We start from the raw sequence: 24,106 nt of genomic DNA, 5'->3' as shown, positions 1-24,106 counted from the left end.
TACCGTTCATAGGATGGAGCTCGAGGTTGGGGTGAAGCCATCAGCCTAGGTGTGTACGCGAAGGGATTGTCGAAAAAGTCAATTAATTTTGCCATCTAAACCACACATCAGAGCTTGCAATGTTTGAATCTTTATTTATAACCGTATGCGGGGTTATAGTCTCCCCCAGAAAAAACCGAGGTATTGTTTATCTGTTAGCTTTGGAAGCAGCGCAGGTCGACTCTCAAATGCAGCAGATCCTGCGTAGTGGGACGTAGCGCTTTGTAGGGTTCAAAGTGGAGCTAATTTCAAACCGCTTTTGGAGTTCACATGCAAAGTCTGCAAAAGTAACAAATGGCGAACGTCGTATGAGGATTTGAATCCACGCCATGGCTGGAGTGGATAGAGCAATGAGCGCAACCTGCACGCTGGCCATTTTTCCTTGTTGTCGTGGAATGGCTTGAACCTTTAGGAACAAAGGTTCCATGTATGTTGATGATGAAATTCCCGATCTCTCAACATTGCTCCTCAAAACGGTGGTTTTGTTCCTACATTGCTTTCTCTAAAACTTAGACTCACTCGTTCTTGTGCGTAGCCATTTCTTGCCACGTTCACTGTACCAATTTGTTTGACAAATGAAGGGAAGAAAGAGAAGTGTTCTGCAAATTGTGATAGTAAGAAATGCAGTAAAATTTAATGATACTCCTTTAAAAATGGTCCCCAGGAATTATCATTCATTATGATTCTCCAAAGATGAAAGTACTTTTACATCTCTTTGCATTTCATACAAATGAAATTATAAACAAAACAATAATAATAAATTAAGGCAATATTCTCCACTTAAGCACTACTTTGGCAACTCTCTTGCATAACTTTGTAAACGGTGCATTTTGTTGGGTAAATTCCACGAATGTACGTCATGGGAGATAATATCCGCCATTTGTACCCGGAAAAAAATGTTTCCAGTGATGGGAAAGACGCGTGAGCCTCTTGCGTATTTTGAAACACGAATTTCACCCGGCCGGGTGATTTGAAAGTTAAAATCACCCGACCGGGTGTTCTCTCTGGACTCCTCCTGTCTTAAATATTTCACCCGGCCGGGTGTTTGAAACTGGAAATTCACCCGATCGGGTGTTTTCAAACACGCATGAGCTTGATGCGTGTTTAATTAAAACACGCATGAGAGTAACGCGTGTTTTGTATACACGCAAGAGACTATCGCGTGTTTGCTTTATCAAAGACGCGAGAGCCTCACGCGTCTTTCCCATCACTGGAAATGTTTTTTTTCCGGGTACAAATGGCGGATATCATCTCCCATGACGTACATTCGTGGAATTTAGCCGCATTTTGTTCACCTTCCGGGGGTTACACGTAGAACATCCGACAAGCCACGTCCATTAAAATTGGCTGGAAAGTTAACTTCAAGGGAAATCGACACATCATCCAAAGCTCATGGTATTTCCCACCACTTTTAAAATTCGAGGAAAATACAATTTTTTGGGGAAAAGTTCATGGTTCTTACACCTATTTGCCCATGAAAATATAAGGGGCGTCAGATTTTATGGAGAAACAGTACCCGAAACATTTGGCTACGTCTAGTGAGAGTCCTACATGAGAGGCTTCATACCCTAAGATAATCCACAAATGTTGCAATGTAATGTTAAGCAGAGGTTGTCAAGCAGCATATCATATAATAAGGCAGTCCACAAAAGTTGTAACGTATCTCAGCTTAAGTTGTAATATCAACGTATGATGTATAAAAAGTTACCTTTTCAACCCTGAATTAATTGACTGCTTGTCGAAGAGAATCATCCAATAATATCAACCGTGATAAAGCTCCAGTGCTCAGCCTAACGATCATCGGTCGGAAGACTTTAGGACTTCTAAGGAAGTGACAACCAAAAGCATGAAAAACGATTTATAATTTAAAGTTTGTTCAGAGTACCCTACTTTCTTTGCAGCATCTGAAACAGAACCTCCAACTGCAAATATAAAGGTCAATCAAAGATTGCATTCCCTGAAAATTTTGGACATATAAATGATCAAATTATAATTGTGTTGTGTTGGCAAAAATGAGAGCTGGACATAATGAGAACAGAGAAGGCATTAAGGCGAACCAGAGCAAATTTGGGGTTATTCGGTCCAATTTGAGACCCCTTGTCCAATCTGATAGTGAACTTCGTTGGTAGAATCTGAACAAGTTCTGGAGGAGGTACATATGTTTCAAGGTCGATAGTGTTCCTAACTAGACAGAAGGAATAGTATTCACTCATGTGCAAATTACAATTCCAGATCTAATGGAAATCAGCATTCATTCATTAGAGTAAAAGTAAGTCTGTAAATGGTTCCAAATATTATAAATGTGCACCTCTGAGAGCTGAAAGTTTACGCAAGTGGGAAAGTGCTGCCACCCGATTTTTGTGTTGGGATCCATCCTCTGATGCCTGTTTGATATCAAAGTACAAATACAGAAATAAGTGGATAGATAAACGAAGGACAAACATTAGCATGCTGTCTACGGTCTACATGAACCTGAGCTGTGATTCCTGTTGGAAGATGCTTGAGACGCACAGCAGACTCACGCTTGTTGCGGTGCTGTCCCCCTGGACCTGATACCTTAAATGTATCCATCTCGCACTGACTCATTAGCTTCTCATCTGTCATTGCTAGGTACTTGCTACCATCGACAGTCTCAGAAGTACTAGTAACATTTGAATTGTAGTTTCTAGAGCATGCCACTATAGCTCCACTGGGATACCCTTTAATATTAGCTTCTTTAACAAGGTGGAAACTTGTTACTCCATCCGAAATCCTACTATTATTAGCTCTCCTATTAAAGTAAAAACTGACATGCCACTGGGAGTAAGCACAAGCGGGCTTTGTGAAACTGCAGATGCCACCGTTAGGGAATCTTAAAAATGATCTCAGGATAGAATGAGCCATCTTAATTGAAATGGTTCAGCAGGCATGAGTAAAACAGCTAAGCAGCACTTGAACAGCACACATGATTCTTCAGTATTGATTCTGAATGAAGAAGGAAGGACATAAAACTCTGAATGAAGTTTGAACCACAACAAAAAACCCTTTCAAAACAAACACAAAGCTGGCTATTGTTGACGACACACTTACGAGAGGGACATTAGTATAAATTCATGCTCTTTGCATTCCCCATATTACTTTCACAGTAGCCTATACAGTAATAGTGAGTATCTTTATTCATGTAACTAATGGTTAGCAGATGCCAAAGTATAATAACCAAAACCAAGCAACAAGATAAGTTGTGCCAAAATATATCAAGACAAAACCATACACTTATTTTCTCACTAAGATGCTTCACTCTCATTTAGAAAAGAATATCCATTCTCTTCTTACTTCCTTCCTTCAGTTCAACTCATAGTTTATCTAAAAATGGACCCCCTACAAAACTGGGATTAGCAGAACATATCCACTTTTTCTTCTTTTGCCCTTCCATTTTTGTTTTCATATTACAGAATGTCATTGCATATTCCATAAAACAGACGCAAATGGCTGCATATAGCTGATACGGAAATAAACAACAGAATAGACTAGGAAAGGCCAGGCACCCACAAACTAAATTCGGGAACAAGCTGAACAATGCTCTCGGCCTTTTGTGAAAAATAGAAAAAAATGAAATGCCTACATCCACCACCAAATTACCATACATCCATAAAGCTCCCAGTATAACCAACCACATACACGATCATTAAAATTCAACAGAATACAATGAAACTAAAATGACTACACTCGAATCTAAAACCGAGTATTTAAGGAATTACATGATCAAACAAGCATGAAATTATTCAATCCATCAAATTGTGCCTGTATTATACACTTGTCCAGCTAATATACCACTCAAGCAAGTGGAAAAAGATTAATCACTGTTATCACTAGCAATGATCACGGTAACGGACTCTTAACATATGAAATCACACACCAATTCAGCAGCGATTATCACTATCAACTACTACTACTTATATAATCCAACAAAATAGCTACTTCCCGAGCTCATTTCGTTGGTTTCCCAAGCAACAAGTTAAGCAAATGAAGTTCAATATTATTCTACAAACAAGCATACATATATGTGCGCGTGTGTGTATGTGTTGATTAAGATCAAAATCTGACCTTGGATAAGGCGAGAGAATGGGCGCAATGGTGGTTGGAGGCGGGAATGGAGTATCTGACAACGTGTTCGGTGGTATGGATCCAATTTTCAAATTAGTTTTGCCCTAAAAAAATCCAAAATCAGGGTTAATTTCTTAATAAAGTTTATACTAACCTAATTTATTTAAAAAAAACTCCTATCCTAATAAAAATAAATTTAATAGTATTAAAAAACTCTTCTTCAAATTTGCAAAACGGAAGTCCATAGAAATTAAAATAATCCAAAGGCTAGGGGGCAATGTGCAATTATCCATATAAAAAACTGAGCGGCATATCTTCCACCCAAACTCAAAACCAGGGGATAGCAAGATATCCAACAATGGCGTCTGCTTCAACGTTTAGCCTCTCTTCTCTACGTGCTGCTCTCCCATCCCCTCCTTCTATTTGCTTTCCCAACGGCTTCTCTCCCTCAAACCTCAAAATCGCTCGCCCTAAGTCTGGCCCAAGGCCGCTCAACTCCTTTGTGGGTCTCGCTCCGTTGCTGCCCATCTTCTCTTCTCCAGGTACGACAAAAAAAACTATCAATAAATTTATACCATCTTCTCGGTGAATTGTCGATGGAATTACACTTTTTTGTTTAATCAGTGATTTTGCGATGGTTTCTATTCGCTCAATTTTACTTGTATGTATATTAGGGGTTTTCGGATGGATAATTTCGAGGTAAAAGTTTTTAACTGATATACATATTGGAAAATGAATGAATTCGAAAATGTGATTGTCTTCGATAATAAATGAATGAATTGGAAAATGTGATTGTCAAAAAAAGGAAGAATGTCAAAGTTTGCTTCTCAGAGTCTAATTGGAGGGATTTGATACTACTGAAAATACTTTGATTTTGTTGGCCTGTGGAATGAATTGATAAGAATATGTTTGTTTTAGCTCAATTCTTCTCTTTCATAGTGTTAGTTCTACCTATTCTCCTTTATGGTGATGATGATTGCAAATCTTGCTATTACCAATTGTTATCTTATTATCATTATCTTTGATGTAGTATGTTGATGGAATTAAACCCTTTTGTACTGTACATTACCATAAGGTTGATTTGATCCCTGTCCCCATATTTTTTTTTCCAAACACTGTAGATTCATTTAGCTTTGAGCACTGCTTCCCCACGGTCGACAATGGTAGCCGTTTCTTTGCCATGAGACACGGGAGGAAGGTGCCCAAGCTCAACCGGCCTCCCGACCAGCGCAAGGCTCTTCTACGAGGCTTGACTACTCAGCTTCTCAAGTATGGTCGCATAAAGACCACCCGGGCCAGGGCTAGTGCAATGAGGAAGTATGTCGATAAGATGGTCACACTGGCTAAAGACGGGACCCTGCACAAGAGACGACAAGCCCTTGGCTTCGTATACGAAAAGCAAATCGTCCATGCCTTATTTGCTGAGGTCGGGGAGAGGTACGGGGACAGAGAAGGAGGGTACACTAGGATAATCAGGACATTACCGAGGCGTGGGGATAATGCTCCTATGGCTTACATCGAACTGGTCTAGGCTGTGATCGATATTAAGCTTGTGTTTTGTGACATTTCTAGAGAGATTTTTGTAGCAATTCCTTCCTTCTTGCAATTTCGCTCATCTGTAACCAACTATGCTGCCCCAGCCGGCAACAATTCCTTCCTTTGTATCCGTATCAGTAAGACCGAGAGCTATTCTTTCTTCTATCCTTTATTCGAATCAAATATGATGCGTTTAATTTACTTATCTTGTGAGACGACCTTGGATTTGCATGTTTTGTTATGTTACGTTACGTTACGTTACAAATTTTCAGTTTTGAATGATTGAATGCATAAAGATTGTACCAAAATAACGATTCCAACACTGCAGTTGATTATGATCCACTTTCTCTTCGAGAAATTTCGGAATAAGGGTTTAAATTCGCTGACCTTTCGTAATTAGGGATTCAATTCACTGACCTTTCGTAATTTGGGATCGAGGCATGTGTATTCTTCGTAATAAGGGATTTCTGATATTTTAGCTTATTTATGTGTTTTTTTAATATTATTTCCCTCTAACCATTTATCAATCGTCTAAATTACCCCCTTCAAATTTTTACCAAAATTCTATAAAAAAAATATAGATCCAACCGTTTCTAAATAGGATTTGTCCAACTTTTTTTCTTCTTTTCCATATATTTATGTGAACAATTATCACTAAATTGGCTTTCTTGGAGTCAGCTTCTTAGATTTTCGCACATATTTTTACTGTATTTTTTCTAGGTTTATGCTTTCCGCTACCTCTATGCTGCAATTTACTTGGAATAAATTTTTTTATACTAATGAGAAAGAGATTAAGCATATCCTCTAGTAAGTATTCACATTCCTTCGTATCCTGAAGATGACCACGCTCAGTAGCCTCCTTAATCATCTCGTTCCATTTCTGGTCAGTCATGTTGAAAAATGGATCAGGCGACCTTTTCTCCATCACATAATCCCTGGCATTGCATAGATCTTCAATTTCATCATCAGCTTCGAGAGCATCCTCCAAATCTGATTCAAAATCATCATTTGTAGGTAAAAATTTGAATGGGATAATTTAGACAATTGAAAAATAGTTAGAGGGAAATAATATTAAAAAAACACATAAATAAGCTAAAATATCAAAATCCCTTATTCCGACGAAAGGTCAGCCAATTTAAATCCTTATTCCGAAATTTTTCTCTCTTATGATTTGATCGGAATGCATTTAAACTTTAAATGTCATATTTGAATTCAAACAATACTAATGATTTATTTTGATTATGCTCTTAAGTGATTCAGTTTAGTGGTATAATGGGAAAAATATGTGAAATACCTGAACTGAAATGTACTAATTAATGATTCATTTGGAACTATTCACTTATTGATCATGTATTACAATTAAGATTTATGAATAACAATTTGTCTAATATTTTCATTAAACAACTAAAAATTTATAGAATAGATATTTTTACATAATATAAAATTAAAATAAAAGTAGATAATTAAAAAAATTAAAACAGATACTCCTATTACATAATAAATTTTTTTTTATAATATTATAGCATAGAAAAAAAACAATATTCACTTTTTTTAAAAATATAGAATAAATAAATTTTATTATTTATTTATTTTATTTTTATAAAAAAAGTCACATGTCAATCCTTCATTGGCTAACTAATTCGTGCAAGGCACATATTTGAGGTTTCACAGCTGGCGTTTTCATAGAGAAAGCATATTTACCTTAAAATCCTATCATTATAAATTGAGAATGAAAATATGATAGATTAAGGAATATATTTACAAAAATTTTGAAAGATCATAACATCTTTCCCTGAATATTTCAAAGATTATATCATTTTTTATCCACTTTTAGAAGTTCGGTTCATAAAGTGCAGTCAACACTTTCAAATTTATCTCAGAAATCTTCACTAAATACCAATTGTAGTAATTACTTTTAATGAAAATGTTTTATTTAGAAATATCTAAAATTTGACCAATTTTCTAATTTGGTTAAAATAAAAAATATTGCTATATCATTTTCCAATTTTATTATGCATTACTATAATAAAGAAAAGGAGTAAAATATTTCCAAAATCAGCTAAATCTAAATACAAAAGGGATCGGAATTGAAATTTGAGCAATTACATCTCGCTTCGCACACAGCACAACGCAAACACTCCCTCTCTTAGAGTGTCCACTATGGGACCGTCGCGCCTATAGCCCCGGCAGAGGCAGTCCCGGGGCGGTCTATAGTGGAGGTGTTGTCCGCCCCCGGGGCGGACGAGGAGTGTGGGGGCGGTAGGCGACTCCGGGGCGGACGCGGTGGATAGGCGGGGCGCCTATAATGGAGCGGTGCCCGGCGCGGCTATAGGCGGCGATTTTTTTTAATTCAATTTAATTCACATATAAATACACCTCATTCCCTTCATTATTTTCACACCATTCCAACTATTCATCACTAAAAATTTCTCTCACTAGACTTTGTGGTCAGAAATGGATAATTTGTGGAGAGACACGTGGAATGCTCTGATTCAACAGGTGCAACACCAGGCCGCACAAAAGGATGCGGCGCGCTTGGCGGAGGAGGTGGAGGCTGCGATCCCTCGTGCGATTACTCATCTGCGGACCATCCCACGAGACCAAGTCGGTGCGCACCAGCGTCTAATGGCTGATTACTTTGTGGATAACTCCCGTTATCCACCCGAGATATTCCGCCGGAGATTTAGGATGTCGCTACTGCTGTTCAACCATATAGCGACGAATTTGGCAGAGCGTTACCGGTGCTTCACCCTCCGGCGTGATGCCGCGGGCCGGATTGGGCTGTCTACGCAACAGAAGTGCACCGCTGCACTCCGGCAGCTTGCCTACGCCGGACCAGCCGATATGTTCGATGAATACCTACAGATGGGTGAGACGACTGGCCTCACGGTTCTTAGGCAGTTTTGTAAGGGGATCCGGAAAATTTTTGGTGGGGAGTTTCTACGGAAGCCCACCCCGTTAGAGCCTACTGGATATGCACGGTTCGATCCACGGGTTCCCAGGAATGTTAGGAAACATCGATTGCATGCATTGGGAGTGGAGGAACTGCCCCGTGGCATGGAAAGGCCAGTTCACAACTGGATTCAAAAGCAAACATCCAACGATAATTTTGGAAGCCGTTTCGGACTATAGTTTGCAGATCTGGCATGCGTATTTCGGTGTGGCAGGTTCGAACAACGACATCAATGTTCTTCAGTCATCGCCGCTCTTCAACGATGAGTGCCGGGGGGGAGGGTCCAGAAATCAGCTTCGTAGCCAACGGCACGCAGTACAGTAGGGGGCTACTATTTGGCAGATGAGATATATCCGCAGTGGCCCGTATTCGTCAAGACTGTCCGCCAACCGGTTGGACCGAAGAAACAATATTTTGCGCGCAAATAAGAGGGTGCTACGAAGGATGTTGAGCGGGCTTTTGGTGTTCTCCAATCGTGGTGGGCCATTATACGGTGTCCGACATGAGTTTGGCATGAAGATGATGTCGCGAATATTATGTTAGCATGTATCATATTGCATAATATGATAATAAAAGATGAAGGATTTGCGGCAGAGCGCTGGGCACCGGAAGAGGGAGCAAGTACAAGTCACGGTGTTGCCTCTGCGCCGATAAGATCAGATTTCTTCTTGATCACTTCTTGCTGGATAAGATCAGATTTCTTTGTTGCTTGTAACCAAACTATTGAACTTCAATTTGGGACTTGGGTAGATGACTTGAGAAAAAAATTCGATAGTTTAATCTAATGAATCGTTTTAGGCAGATTTTTCACTGCTAGTTTGACTAATCAGACAATTTCTAATACACAGGCAAAAAATATGCAATTGATGATTTAAGTTACATACTTGCACAATTCGTCAGAGGTTTTGGACTAATTGGTGGATGGCCTAATGGTTTTAATTCTTTCATTTTCAATAAACCTAAAGTTATCTAAATGAAAGTAGTCCAGTTTATGAATCATATAAGTATTCTCTTGGATTGAAGGTAGTGGTATGTGATTTTCACATGCTTTCACCAAAAGATGCTTAAGAAATTAATTGTAAAATTAATTAGGCTAGCTTAGCCCCTAACTGCACCTCCATGAGCACAATGATGGTATGGGGCAGTGTAACCATGCATTAGATCACCTATATGGTTAATATACACATAAAGTGCATGTTTGGTAGGGAAGATAACTCATCTAGGGATGAAATTCTATGAACAAAAATGACATTTCAAACATGCTTAAACAATATAATTGTCCATGTAAGCATAATATACGTATTATTATCTAGATCTATCTCATTGATAAACTCGGGCCTTTCCGATGCATTAGAAAGGAATAAATCATGTCAAATATATCATCAGAGATCTGATAATTGGTCTGTGGGAAAAGAGGACTCAAATTTGACAAAATAAATAGAAGCGACCTCAATTTGTGTCTGGAACCTTTTGGAGAAATGTGTCTATGTTATCTTTGCATAGTGGCATGTAGCTGTGGGCTTGTCATGGTTAATGAGTATTTTGATTAGGAATCTCAATTTGTTACAGTAATCCTCTTTGTAACCAATATAGAATAGGGGACATCTTTGAGAAGAAACACACTAGTTTAGATTATCAGTTCAATTAATGAGTTAATTAACTAAATGAACCAAAGCTATGAAACATTTTGTTATAACCGACCCTAATGGATGCGATAGTTATGACTATTAGATGTTTTAACTTATAAACTTTTGTGTCTAAATGTACAAGTCAAGGGTAAACAGTCTGGATAACAAATGTGACTGAGAATTGCTTGTCTGATCAAATTCAAAATAGTTGATCCCTGTGAGATAATTCCGTACAACAGTTCTTACACTTTTCATTAATCTGCTCAGGAACTAGGGCACTGATCTTGAAACTATTAGTAAAAGTGTAACACCCATCTCTTTTTCATGATTTGCTTTTGTTTACATTGTCTAGCAGTCTAGCCCTAATTCAAAAATAGAGTATGCTTTTAGCACCACTAATGTGGCTTATGTTACATTTGTTTGTAAAAATGTAATCCTGAAATTGTCTGTTTGTTCTTCTTGTGTAATCTTTACAGGATTCATTTATGAACTCACGGGATCAAGGAAATAGAAATGGTGATATTGAAATGGGAATGGGAATGGGTATGGATAGACAAACAGGCGACCAAGGCTTGGAAGATTTCTTTAAGCAGGTGACTACTACTACTCACTATACCGCTTGATGATGATGATGATGATGATTAGAAGGATTCGGTACACTGATATTATAACCAATTAGTTGATACTTATTTTATTTGAGACTTGGGCTTTGGTTGCGTACTTGCATCTTATTGTGAATTGACAATTTGACAGGTTCAGGTTATTGAGAAACAATATGAAAAGCTCAATGCACTACTGAGAAAGCTTCAGGTTTGTGCTACTATTTTTTTTCTTGTTTCTAAATTGAACTCATGTGGTTAAGAATAAGATGAATTTCTCATGTCCTTCTCATCTTTTATAACAGCTAAGAAATAAAACAAATGATAAAAGTGCTTGTAGACCTACACAATTTCCAGCCTAGAATATTAAATATTTTAACTTTCCTCCTAATGAATTGTGGCTGTGATGTTCAATGTTTGGTGCTTTTGGCTTATCTATTTGGTACTATACTTAAATACGGGCATCTTTTGTTGGTCTTTCATCATCTTTCTTTTAACTCTTATTTTAACCGTATACTATAAGTTATTGCTGTGATGTCATGTTCAATGTTCGATTAGTTTCTGGTTTTCTCTTCATGTTATTATTTATCATGTTAAATAAACTCAAAAGTAATTCCCATGACTTGGGCGTATCCAACTTCATAGATTCCATGGATATAAGTTTCTATCCTCAAATGAAGTTATTTACCTGATTCCACAGGATTTTCTGTTTTTCTATGTCTGTGGAGCTTTATTACATTTGCTATTACAATGGTGTGACTAGTTTGACCAAGTAGTAATTGCTTAGATTTTTCCCAGGAGACTTTCATTAGTGTATGTTCTGTTCTACTCTTCTGTCCCTTTTTTTGCCACTCCTGGTTTTCAGTACGAACTGCTCCATTCAAGTGCATTTCCTGAAATAGAAGAATCTCCTTCCTTAGTTACTCTAGCACATAAAGTATTGTTTTGATGCCAACAACTATCAGCCATAATGTTCGTAATTTCTTATAAGACTCATATATCGCTCTCAATTCATATCTAAATGTCTGTCACCATTAGTGGACTTCATCTCTAAGGGATAGGGTGGAAGTCAAGTCATTGAGAATTTGACTAAATTTTGAACTCCAAATCCTATGTCATTTGCATAGGAGTGGATGTATGCATATGGAATTTTCTCAGGTTTATTGCTAGGTGTCTGACTGTTGTAGATTAGTTGAATATGTGTGCAATTTTATTCTGTTGTGTCTTCCTATTTGGCATGTTAAGTGTTGGTAAAGGCTATCTAAGCTTGGACATTCTGGTTATGTTATCATCTATCTAAACTCTGATAATATTCATCGTCCTTCAACTGCAGGATTCTCATGAGGAATCAAAGGCTATCACCAAGGCTGCTGCAATGAAAGGTAACTATTTTGACAAGAATATATTACAGGTGTACCAGATTAGTTTTCCATGGTATCTCAAGCATTATGTTTGCTTGATATACATGCCAGGACTTTAATAATTCTATCTACATGAGCAACTCAATTCTCTAATCAATTTCATGTTTGTTGGGCATGTTATCAGCTTTTATTTTGCCTTGTTTGTTAGTTTATTCTTGTGCTCCTGGGCTTTTTTATCACTAAAAATTGTAACCCTGTAGCAATCAAGAAGCGAATGGAGAAGGATGTTGATGAAGTAGGAAAAATTGCACGTACAATTAAATTAAGAATTGAGGAACTTGACAAAGAGGTAAAGAAATGTGTTGCGTGTCTCATTGTGGTTTACTTACTGAATTTTTCTAGTACTGGTGATTGATGTTTTCCTGTGTTTTATAGAATTTAGCCAATAGACAAAAGCCTGGATGCTGAAAAGGATCAGGCGTAGACAGATCAAGAACAGCTACAACAGTGTAATTTGTGCACTCCTTTTTTCCTATCCTGGCTATTGTTTTATCATAAGTAGCTGATGTGCCATCCTAGATTTGTTTACCTCATTCCTTCACTTAATTTATGCTGATTTCGATTAAAACATCAACCAAGAGTAACTATTCTTTATTAAGTTTGATTTTCACGGTTCAATCTCGATATATCTAAAGTATCATTCTTTAGGTTGATTACTCAAGTATGCTAATGTTAATCATTAATGCTTGGTATTTACCTAATATAGAAAATGCAGGTTTTTTCTTTTTTTGTTCTAGAATGAAACTTAGATTTCGTGTTTGTACTGAACTTTTTTTTTATTCCGTGTTTGGGAGAGACGCATGACCCTCATGCGTCTCCTTTTAATGAAACGCATGACGATTATGCGTAGGGCTGGCAATTTTTGACACGACACGATAACACGACACGAACCGGCATGAAAATAATGGGTTTGGGTCAGAGCTTATTGGGTTTGTGTCCTTATCGGGTCGACCCGTTAAGGACACGAAAATTTCGTGTCGTGTTCGTGTTATCCGTTAACAATACGTGTTCGTGTCGTGTTCGTGTCGTGTTCGTGTTATCCGTTAACAAATAATATTTTAATATTATTAATTCTTATTATTTTCATTTTTAATAGGTTTAACCGTTATCAGGTCGTGTTGTTATCGAGTCGTTATCGTGTCATCTCGTGTACGTGTTGTTATCGTGTCGTGTTGACCCGAATTGGTTCGTGTCGTTAATGGGTTCGTGTCGTGTTCGTGTCGTGTTCGTGTCTGAGGATTTCGTGTCGTGTTCGTGTTCGTGTTTGAGGTTTTCTTAACGGGTCGTGTCCGTGTTTGCTGTTATCGTGTTCGTGTCGTTATCGTGTCGACACGATAACGACCCGACACGCACGATTTGCCACCCCTAATTATGCGTCTTTGTGCAAATCACCCGGTCGGGTGATTTGCAAGTGGTAAATCACCCGACCGGGTGATTTGCCACTTGCAATCTCGCAATTCGAAAAAATTGAGAGACGCATGTCCCTCATGCGTCTTTCACAAAGACGCATAATCGTCATGCGTTTCATTAAAAGGAGACGCATGAGGGTCATGCGTCTCTCCCAAACACGGAATAAAAAAAAAGTTCAGTACAAACACGGAATCTAAGTTTCATTCTAGAACAAAAATAGAAAAAACCCTAGAAAATGCTGGATTTTCTTTGCACTCAATTATTATCTAGTGCACAAGCACTACCATATCTCTCCTGGTTTCCATTTTCTAATTTAACTAAAACTATTGGGGTAACAATATTTATTGCCTCGTTAAATCATGCACGTATGTCCCATTCGTAAAGGAAGTTTTTCTTATAAATTCTAGGAGAATCTTTCCATACAGTTAGGTGTGAAGACACTAACTAAGTTATCAGCATTACTTGTACTGATCAGATTTTGTTGGTAAATCTTTAAAATTCAAATGTCGTATCTACTTGATTAAAATAATCTTCCGGTCCCCAATCATTTTGCTCCTTTCTCATTCTGCAAGTGACAGTTCTTTTTCTTAACCTGTCTATGATTTATAAATTTTATCCACTAGTAATTGAAAAGGTCAAATCTTATTTCTTATCAGTTAATGTTTGAATACATGGCTTTAAAGAAGAGGTTTAAAGACAAAATGACTGAGTTTCAGGTAGATCAGACACACTGTTATGTTGGCATGTTGTAAATTTTTTTATAATTTTTGTTTATCTAATGTTGCTATAAGTACTCTGCAGACCTTAAGATTGAATATACATAAAGAGTACCATGAAGTAGTTGAGAGGCGTGTATTCACAGTTTTTGATGCTTGTGTACAAACAAATGTTTTTGCTTAAGTATACCATCTTTCTTAAATTGTATTAACTAGTTTGATGGTTGTTGTGTTCCTTCTAGTGACTGGCACTCGGGCTGATGAAGAGGTGAAGTCAGTTGTTCCATAATTTCCATAAACTTTTCAGCATGTAGAAAAAAATGAGGTTGGTGGGGTCTTTCTGATTATTTGAGTAAACCGTGTAGCTTTACCTTTATAGAGTAAAACACAACACATTCACAAACTCACACCTGATAACCAACACGTCAGACCCGAATGGCTACATCCTCACATGCTAATTTCTTCCAGTTATTAATTTTTGCTAACATTATCTTACTTGCAGGTAAAGGACACACTTGCGGAAATTCAAGAGCGTCATGATGCAGTTAGACACTTAAGAGAAGAAGCTTCTTGATTTACAACAGGTATAGTGGTTACTGTAGCTATTTATTTCTGTACATACGTCATACACACTTCATTGTCAGCTTTTACATTTTGGAGGAGTTTGTTCATTTAGGGTAGCTCCGGATATCATTTAAATCGATCCTCGTTGAAGAGTTAGTATTGTTCCGTCTTGTGCAGATATTCCTCGACATGGCAGTTCCGGTGGATGCTCAAGGCGACATGCTCGATAACATAGAGTCACTTAACTAATAATCTTACAAGTGATAACAAACGACTATACTTGTGTAGTTCAGCGTAATGGATCCTTTCTCCACCGTGATCTCCCAGGTTTCATCTGCGGTAGACCACGTGCAGTCGGGGAATACTGCCCTCGAGGAAATGGATGTGTATTGCAATCATGATACTTCTCATTATTGTGGTGATCATCGTAGTAGGTGTGCTTAAGCCATGGCAGAACAAGAACGGCGCTTAGCTCTTTCCTTCTGCCAGAGTGTATTGTATAATACCAAAAAACAAAGAGTATTGACTATTGAAAATTGATTTATTTTGACAAATTATGGTGTTTATTCTTTTTGGTGATTGTTCTTGTGTAAACTTCGCCAACGTGTAATCTAGTATTTTTAATTTTTATCAGGATGTGTATTTAAATATTTAAATGCAAATTATGCTCATTTTTTTCAGTTGGACTTTGCTCAAGCGACCAAAGTTGATAAATTTAGATACTCCTAGTCCTACTAGTATGTTTAAGGCTCAATTCAAGTTGACTAATTTAGCGTCGGTCTAAATTCGAATTTCTGATCTCATAAAGTTTAGAATAATTTGCAAAATTTATTTAAAAAAATTCTAACACACTTAATGCTCAAGTTGATTCATTCATACACTAGTAGTACTATTGATTCTTTTTCCAACATAGGTTAGTAATTTTCAATTTAAAATACTAAGTAATACTTTTACATTTAAAATAATACCCACACTATTTATGCCCTACAAAACTTTTTTGTCACATTCCATATTTATAAAGCAATACTTAGAGCTCACCTCCCTTTAGCAATTTTAATTTTATTTTATTTATTATATATTTTAATTGTATTAAATCCGTAGAAGTAACTATACCTCTCACCATTCGTTTTGGTCGTCGTCGGTCATACTGCAAGAATGAGAGAAAGCTAGAGATTAAATAGAAAGAAAGGCCGATTTTTTTAAGTGAAAATTATGAGGTAAATGTTGTGTTTATAGGTGAGAATATAGTGTTAAATGGAAACAGTTAGATCAAAATCGGTGTAGGGATGGGTATTTGTTGATACTCTTATAACAGTAAATTTCAAAATGAACAATATGATTTAAAGAAAAATAAAGGATTTTAAATAAAAACTCAATTTCACGTTTCTAGCATTACTTGATGTTATTTATTGTCGGTAAGAAAATATTCGACCTGACTGTATTAAAATTAATTTGGGTGTGGTAAGAAATCGCTTTTCCATAATTCCTATACGTGACTCTGGCTTTATTCCAGTTTAATACGGCATAAACCTAAATTTTAAAATACCAATTCAACAACGACAATATTAACTCATTTTATTATAAGTAGAATACAATTAGAAAATTTAGGTTTATTCTTTTATTCATGAAATTTGGGAAATTCAATAAAATACATAAGCAGTAAAATTGTCACTCAGAATCAAAAAAATTTGGTTAACTCCTGGCCATCCCATAACTTATAAAAATAGCCAATTAAATCACAATTTTTATATATTTCTCAATTGTCCCATACAATTAATATTTTAATGAAATTTGTTGTGACTTTTGTACTTTTTATCATTATATCATCACTCATTACATAATAATCATCTAAAATCGACCGTCATATTACAAAACAATACAAAATTTATCTAGAAGTTAACCTAAAAGTTATGATTTAATTGAAATTTTTTATATAAGTTTTAATTGAATGAGATAAATGAAAATATACAAAAATTATGATTTACTTAATTATTTTTATAAGTTATAAGATCAACAAGAAATTTTAAAAAAATGTATTTAAATAATAATTTTATCTTTAAAACAAAATTTTATCTACTAATCGACATCCCCACATTAATGAATAGCAATGTTTTAAAAACCGGACCGGACCGTCCGGTTCGACCGGTCGGACCGCGAACCGGTAGGTAGTCTGGTCCGGTTCACCCCTTTAAACCACCACTGCATTGAACCGCCATGAACCGGTGGAACCGGCCGGTCGGACCGTGAACCGGAAACCGGTTTTCTATTTTTTTTCAAAATTTTTTAAAATTTGTTGTTGATAGAGGTTGAACTCATGACCTTTCTTCTAGTTAAGAAGACCTCTACCACTCCAACATATGAGCTCATTGAACAATTTGAACATTAAATATTTGTATACATTAACCATTAATTTTATCTACAAAAACTAATAATTCATTTTAATTTTATTATTCTTTAATATAATTGTTAATTATAATATATATAATTATCATCCTTTATATTTTAATGATGTTCTACTTACCACCTATATTATTATTAGTACCATATAAGATTCATTATTTACTATAAATAAATTTTTTATATTACATACTTAATTTATATACCCTAGCTATTGACATTAATGAATAATCTTATCTAAAATAATTAATAAGTACTTAATTCGTATTTAATTATATATTATTTCATGAAATAAATTTTCTTAAGTTAATATAAACATTATTTATTTTAATACATGAAATATTAAATTTTTTATCTAGACTAACTAATATTAAATATTTAATATATATATATATATATATATAGGGAGATGATCAAAATAAGTATGTGTTTAAATCCATAAATGCAGACCAAATCTTGGCCCTATGATTAGATGATCTAATGGTCAATAATTAACCAAAAACACGGAATGTCATAATTAAGCAATTTTAGGTCATATTATAATATTTGGGTTTAATGTCATGCTAAGATCGTTTTAGGTCATGCTTTGTTAGCATGACCTAAAAATTACCTAATTATGACCTAAAAGTGACCTAATTATGATATTGTTCTGCGTTTCTGTATTTAAATCTAGTTTTGCATAGATCAAAACCCTATATATATATGAATATATTTACTAAATTTTAATATTATTTATATTTATACATCACTAATTATCTATAAGGTTTAATGTTTTGTGATATATTATTAATTGTAAATCATTTACTAAATTTAATATATTTTTATATATATTTGCAACAGTAATACGGTTAGACCGGTGGTTCGACCGATTAGACCGGTTGAACCGTGAACCAGTAACGTCGCCGGTTCACTTGCCGGCCCGGTTTTTAAAACATTGATGAATAGAGCAAGTGTAGTCCGGTTTTTAAAATATTGATGAATAGAGTAAGTGTTGAGTTTCCAAACTCTGAAGTAACGTAACAACTAAAAACCTTACAACTGAAAATTCGAGAAGATTTCGAAGCGAGATGAGACCGAACGTAGTCTCCGAGGTAGCAGATCTTCTCTTTCCGCTCCGCCTTCCTAAAATTGTGCTTAGATTCATCTTAATGCAACTATTTTTTGCAATGTGCGGCTTTAGGGTTTATAATTTTCCCGGGTTTAAGTGAGTTGAGAACTCGATTTTACTCAATTTAAGTTTTTGGTATTGATTAGGAATTTAAATGGCCCTTAGAAGAATCTGATTTCTTTTTCTGGTAGATATTTGATGTGTGTTTTCTGGTTTAACTTTGATTGGTGTGATGATTTTTGGATTTAATTATGTAGATCAAATTAAGCCAAACGTGATTAGTATTGCTGTGGTAAGATTTTCTGCTTCATTCTGTTGTGAGTTGGTTGATTGTTTGTGTAGGCGGGACTGTCCACCAGAGTAAACCAATGGTGGGAAGCTATTCCGTTTCTCACATCAGTTATTGTTGCTGTTTGTGGAGCCATATATTTGGTCTGTCTGCTCGTTGGGTATGACTCCTTTGTCGAAGTCTGTTTCTTGCCTTCAGCCGTTATTTCCCATTTTCAAGGTAAACCATTATTCTCGATTGTTATATGAATGAGCTGCATCTCACAAAAAAAAACCTTTTTATTTTGAGTTTGTTCCTTGCCTTTTCGATTCATGTTCACTGCCTAGAGTTATGAATTGTTCCATACATCATACATGCATTTTCTCAATAGGAGAGATGAGAAGAATTGGCTAGTACAATGGTGGATTGATATTTTTTCCTTTATTGTTGCGACTACAATTTGCTACCAAATGTTTTGCAATTTTCTCTACTGATGGAAGAAATAAATTACTCATTTGTATTATTGGCCCATCCCCTTTTCTGCAGTTTACAGAGCTTTCACCTCTATTGTATTCCATGGTTCTATGCTGCATGTTCTCTTCAATATGATGGCATTGGTTCCCATGGGCTCGGAGCTGGAACGAATTATGGGATCCATCCGCTTGCTCTACATAATAATCCTACTGGCCATAAGCAGTGCCATACTTCATCTTGTCATCGCATTAGTAGCAGCTTATAATCCAATTAGCTTTTACCCAGCTCTCATGCATCAGTGTTCTATTGGTTTCTCTGGGATCTTGTTCTCCATGATAGTCATTGAAACAAGTCTTAGTGGAGTTCAATCCCGAAGGTTTGTGTGATTGATTGCTTATTTTCTATTATTATATTACCTGACATGTGTTTTTGTTCTTCTTCTACTTCAGAAATCTTGGTCATTTCAAATGAGGAATTTGTGGCTGGACTACTTTTCCTGTCTTATGTACTTCCACTTTGAAATGGATCTAGTATTACTTAACCTGGAATTTCGTACAAGGCTTTTAAAAGTGAAGAAGCATATACTCTACAATCTAACAAAAATTAAAATTTAGAGGTCAAAACATGGGAGATCTGAGCCATCGGTTCTAGAATTGAGAAAATTAATTTCTTTTCAATTTGATTTTGACTAGAGAATATATACTTCTGCTATTGGATTTTTGTCTTCTTGCTAGTTGATTTAGTATGATGCCTTTATAATTACGAATAGATCTGTGGACTTATCAAAATTTCCCTTTGCTCTGCAGTTTCTTTGGGCTTTTTAATGTCCCTGCAAAATGGTCAGTGAAGCTTATATGCTAATGCTTTGCTTGGTTTCTTATGATGTTTTTTGTTCCTCAACATTTTGTTTCACTGTTTTCTCAATACTTCTAGGTATGTGTGGATATTGTTAGTGGTATTTCAGCTTCTTATGGCAAATGTCTCATTACTTGGACACCTGTGTGGTATTTTGTCTGGATATGCATGTAAGTTATTCACACTTTTTGCAAAATACGTACTTTCTAGTTCCTACATACCAATACACTTCCTTCTCTAAATTAAAGTAAATTCTTTTTTATTTTCCCTTTGAACCAGATACTTTTGGGTTTTTCGACATCTTGATCCCTGGGGGTTCATTCTATTCATCAATTGAGGAGTCATCCTTGCTTGTAAGTTTCATTAGAAAATTAACTCCATGTTACACAACCCTTGGTTGTTTTTTTTCTTCTTCTGTTCTTTACGGCTCCCATCTGTTATGCACTTAAATAAGATTAGCAAGCGACAGACTGCTAACTTCCGTCTTTCTGACGCTGAATAAAATTTTGGATTGCCTTTCATCAAATCAAGTTTTTGCTTATCATGGACGGCGACCAGGATTCGTTTGTTTGCTAAAGAGATGTGCGACTGAAATTGGATTTATTAATTTTGTAGACCATAAATTAAGATGAAAGGAACTTGATCTTCTTAGTCATCTCGGGTGGGACACCTTAACTTTGTTGAATACCATGCACTGGAAACATAGGAAAATGTTGGCATTCATACGCTCCATTCATCAGTCAGTACTTGCCAAGATGACCTAGCTTACTTACATTTTTGTTGAGTTGTGAAGAATCGTGTGTGCATTGAAGTGAATTTTGTGCAGCTAAGTGACAGGAAGTTATTAGTATGGGTGTTTAGTAGAAAGGTTTGTGACTTTTACAAGTACTTGTGACATATGGCCATGTTCTGCTAGTCTGGGATTTCCAGGAGAATGCTTAGTTTTATAGTGCACTCTAATGATGGGAAGAAGGTCAAGAAATATGAAAGAAGAGAAGCATGGTTTCTGAATGCACTACTGTTTCATGCATTTGTATTAATTCCCCAATTCCAAGATCTTTGGACAATTTGTTTCAAAAAGAAAACAAGATTATGTAACCAAAAATTTCATTCATTAGGTATAAACTAGCCAGGACAACTATGTCTTGGTCAAGTATTAGAGTAACTTGTGGGTCGCTAAAAAATAATGATGGTCAACCTGTAAATAGATCTGTGATTGAATCTTTGCCAATCTAGAAACTAAAGGATTTGATTTTTAAATTTGGAGCTCTCCTTTTATGCTACATTTTCATCACACAAGATACTAGTTTCTGAATTTTGTTTCTCTATGGAGTGCTTTAAAATTAGTTCAGCATGGAAGGTGAGTTTTTTTGTTGCATTACCTGTTTGTGCTCCATCACTCTGTCTTGTGCATCACCCTTTCCGTGTGCGACCATGTTTATTGGTGACCTTCCACGTACTCCCTTTTAACACTCCTGTCGTTGCAGTCTGCTTGTGTGAGGAGACCTAAATTCATATTGTCTACTGGCAGCAATGTGTCTGGCCATATCCCCACATATACTAGTCAAAACACCGCTGCAAGGTAGCTCCTGCATTTTTCTCTATTTTTCTACTTAGTTAGTAGATGGATTTCTCTTATCATACATTTGATTTCAAGTCTGAGATGCTTGGTGTTTCCATCTACAGTGGATTACTTTCTGGAAATACGTGGAGGAATCTGTCTTCTTGGATGCCACGGAGAGAAAGTTCCGTGGAGGTACAACTTTGGGAATCTTGCAGAGTTCTATATTTATATTTATAGGGGAAAATGGGTTGGGATTGCTTGGTAATCTAACATACTATGGGCTTGGAATTTTAATCAAGTTGGTCACACTGGATGGTTGTGTGATCTATGAAGGGAGGATAAGAGAAACAAAGTAATACTCCCTCTGTCCCTAAACCAGTCTCATTTTGCCATTTGTGTAGTTCACTAAAATTACTCCATTTTCATTTATAAACACTACCCTACTCTACCACATGACCCACCAGTTTCTCTACTCATAACACATTTATTAATTATTATTTATTACCAACTCTACCTGTAAGGTAAGACCCCTTCTCCACTCAGAATACACTCAACCATTTTTATTAGAACCTGTCCTATTAGGCCTATCGTTTGGGAGCAGAAGAAGTATCAACTATGAATGTGAATGAAATGAAAATACCAGAGCTATCAAGTTGCTAGGGTATATGTTTGCGAATTTAAAAACGCAGCTATGAACTCGAGCAACGATCACCCGATCTCCTTAATTTGACATAGTTTGCTGAACTTACATTTTCTTAGGTAGTTCATGCACTGAAGCTAAAACTGTGAGTATAAAAAATACAATCAGAAACAAAGAGAGAGTAATGAAAGTAATTATTGTACTTTATATAATGCTTACTGAGTGCAGACATCCCAAGGAAGTGATAGGTTTCCTGGGAGAGGAAGAACTCTTGGTTCCGAGACAAATCGAGCAGCTTCGGTTGGAAATTCTGAATCTAATTTACAAGCTAGACTTCTGGATGATGTTGATGACCGGGATCAGCAAACAACTCCATCAAGAGGCGGGGGAGGTCAGCCGATGCCGGATGGGAGGTAAATTCATTGAACGGCTACAAAAGTATCCGTCATCTCTAGTTTTGCTAGTATGTCTATGTTTATCTGCTTGGCATTTCTGGAGACATCAAAACAGAATAAATGGTACTCAACCTTTTTCATGGCACGTAACATAGTTTAACTCAGTTCTCATCACCACCGTCTCGGTATCAACTTTTGCCCATACCGTAGACATTTTCACTGGCAATACTCAAATCTCGCTAAATTCTCTGGCTTTACTCTCTGTTTTTTGTCGTGTTTGGTGCCTCACATTTTATCTGTTTTTTCAGGCCCCCAGTAGTGAGTAGTGCAGTGCAGCCTGCTAGAACGCAAAACAAACAGGTTCCCATATCTGTAAACAAAATTTGATTTCTTTCTGCCTATTTGCATCTCTTAAGGTGTTTGCAACTCATCATCATGTAGGGCTCTGTTGCTACTGAAGAGGAAATCCAGAAACTCGTTGCTATGGGCTTCGATAGGGTAAAAGAGATTAAGTATGTTTATTCAGCATGGCATCTTTGATTGTTGCTTTGAATTTATTCATTTGTTTATTGCAGACACAGGTAGAAGTAGCAATTGCAGCTGCTGATAGGGATCTGAACGTTGCAGCTGAAATCCTTATGAGCCAACAGGTATATCTGTCTCAAATTCACCATATTCTGCGGTAAAACTTCGTCCCTCTTACTCTTGGTGTTGATAGGGATAGTCGAAAAGAAGCATTCAGTGGAGTAGTACACACAAAATCCACCCGCAAGAGAAGACTTCTTGACGACGTACTTTAGAATTTCGAACGCGTTGCATTGGTGTTGTACAGAATTCAAACATCTAACACAAATACTACCATATACTCTACTTTTTTCATCCTAGCCAAACTTGTAAAAATCTGTATTTCCGTGGGACATCAAGCTTACAGTGGCAGTTCTTTACTGAAAAATGGCCTCGACCAAGGATCGTTTTGAAATCTCTGTATTCCATACAACAAGAGAAATTGAAATCTACTAAAGGAAACAAAGAAAGGAAAATATTTGAACAACAATTTCAGTTCTACAGGGATTGTGTTTTCATGGCTAAGCATTGGCAATTGTTTAAAATTAGACAAGCCCAACAACAGACCTTTTCATTTGCAGCAAAGTAATTGAAGATCAAATTCTTGTGCATGAATTTGAGCAGTCAAAAGGTAATTGGTGATGATTAATGAATTTACCAGTTTGATAAGGCTTATCTGACCAAAATGGTAGAACGAAGCATCACTTGGATTTGCCGTTATGCATGTCCATCTAGATTGTGAATTTGTGATTCTTGACTTTTTTTATACAAATAATTGACTAATAGATCTCTTATATTTAGATGTCTAACATCATGCATTGTGGTATAATGTATAAGGAGGACTTAATTTATCTACTTGAAATTATCAACAATAATACTGGGCAAATCATAT

General features: G+C 36.3%; 3 protein-coding genes and 1 pseudogene across 5 annotated transcripts; 3 read left to right on the top strand and 1 right to left on the bottom strand.

Annotated features, from left to right (window-relative positions):
- Positions 1–693: 693 nt before the first annotated feature.
- On the bottom strand, positions 694–4,367 carry LOC121764400 (annotated as a pseudogene).
- A 67-nt stretch (positions 4,368–4,434) lies between these two features.
- On the top strand, positions 4,435–5,859 carry LOC121765384 (50S ribosomal protein L17, chloroplastic). Its single transcript, XM_042161520.1, has 2 exons — positions 4,435–4,664; positions 5,244–5,859. The coding sequence occupies exons 1-2, from the start codon at positions 4,481–4,483 to the stop codon at positions 5,651–5,653; spliced, it is 594 nt and encodes a 197-aa protein (XP_042017454.1). The 5' UTR covers positions 4,435–4,480; the 3' UTR covers positions 5,654–5,859.
- Positions 5,860–10,541: 4,682 nt separating this feature from the next.
- LOC121765386 (syntaxin-132-like) lies at positions 10,542–15,629 on the top strand. The gene is made up of 9 exons (XM_042161522.1): positions 10,542–10,617; positions 10,716–10,832; positions 10,993–11,049; positions 12,172–12,220; positions 12,460–12,548; positions 12,635–12,708; positions 14,628–14,710; positions 14,888–14,969; positions 15,127–15,629. Exons 2-6 carry the CDS (start codon positions 10,725–10,727, stop codon positions 12,665–12,667), a joined length of 336 nt encoding a protein of 111 aa, XP_042017456.1. The 5' UTR covers positions 10,542–10,617; positions 10,716–10,724; the 3' UTR covers positions 12,668–12,708; positions 14,628–14,710; positions 14,888–14,969; positions 15,127–15,629.
- A 2,696-nt stretch (positions 15,630–18,325) lies between these two features.
- On the top strand, positions 18,326–23,602 carry LOC121765697 (rhomboid-like protein 15). Of its 3 annotated transcripts, none has more exons than XR_006042853.1 (13): positions 18,326–18,437; positions 18,797–18,962; positions 19,269–19,572; positions 20,003–20,035; positions 20,130–20,221; positions 20,331–20,404; positions 21,539–21,633; positions 21,738–21,807; positions 22,484–22,668; positions 22,959–23,010; positions 23,092–23,162; positions 23,226–23,300; positions 23,369–23,602. XR_006042853.1 is itself a non-coding variant. In XM_042161900.1 (13 exons), the coding sequence occupies exons 1-13, from the start codon at positions 18,414–18,416 to the stop codon at positions 23,435–23,437; spliced, it is 1,290 nt and encodes a 429-aa protein (XP_042017834.1). In that variant the 5' UTR covers positions 18,326–18,413; the 3' UTR covers positions 23,438–23,602. The 3 variants fall into 3 exon arrangements, 2 of the variants coding, with proteins under 2 accessions (XP_042017834.1, XP_042017836.1); XM_042161900.1 differs by having other exon boundaries at positions 23,092–23,148; positions 23,375–23,602; XM_042161902.1 differs by having other exon boundaries at positions 23,092–23,148.
- The last annotated feature ends 504 nt before the right edge of the window (positions 23,603–24,106 follow it).

Source organism: Salvia splendens, chromosome 14, assembly GCF_004379255.2.
Source record: "Salvia splendens isolate huo1 chromosome 14, SspV2, whole genome shotgun sequence".
Taxonomy (NCBI): domain Eukaryota; kingdom Viridiplantae; phylum Streptophyta; class Magnoliopsida; order Lamiales; family Lamiaceae; genus Salvia; species Salvia splendens.
This window is presented reverse-complemented; position numbering and strand designations above follow the sequence as displayed.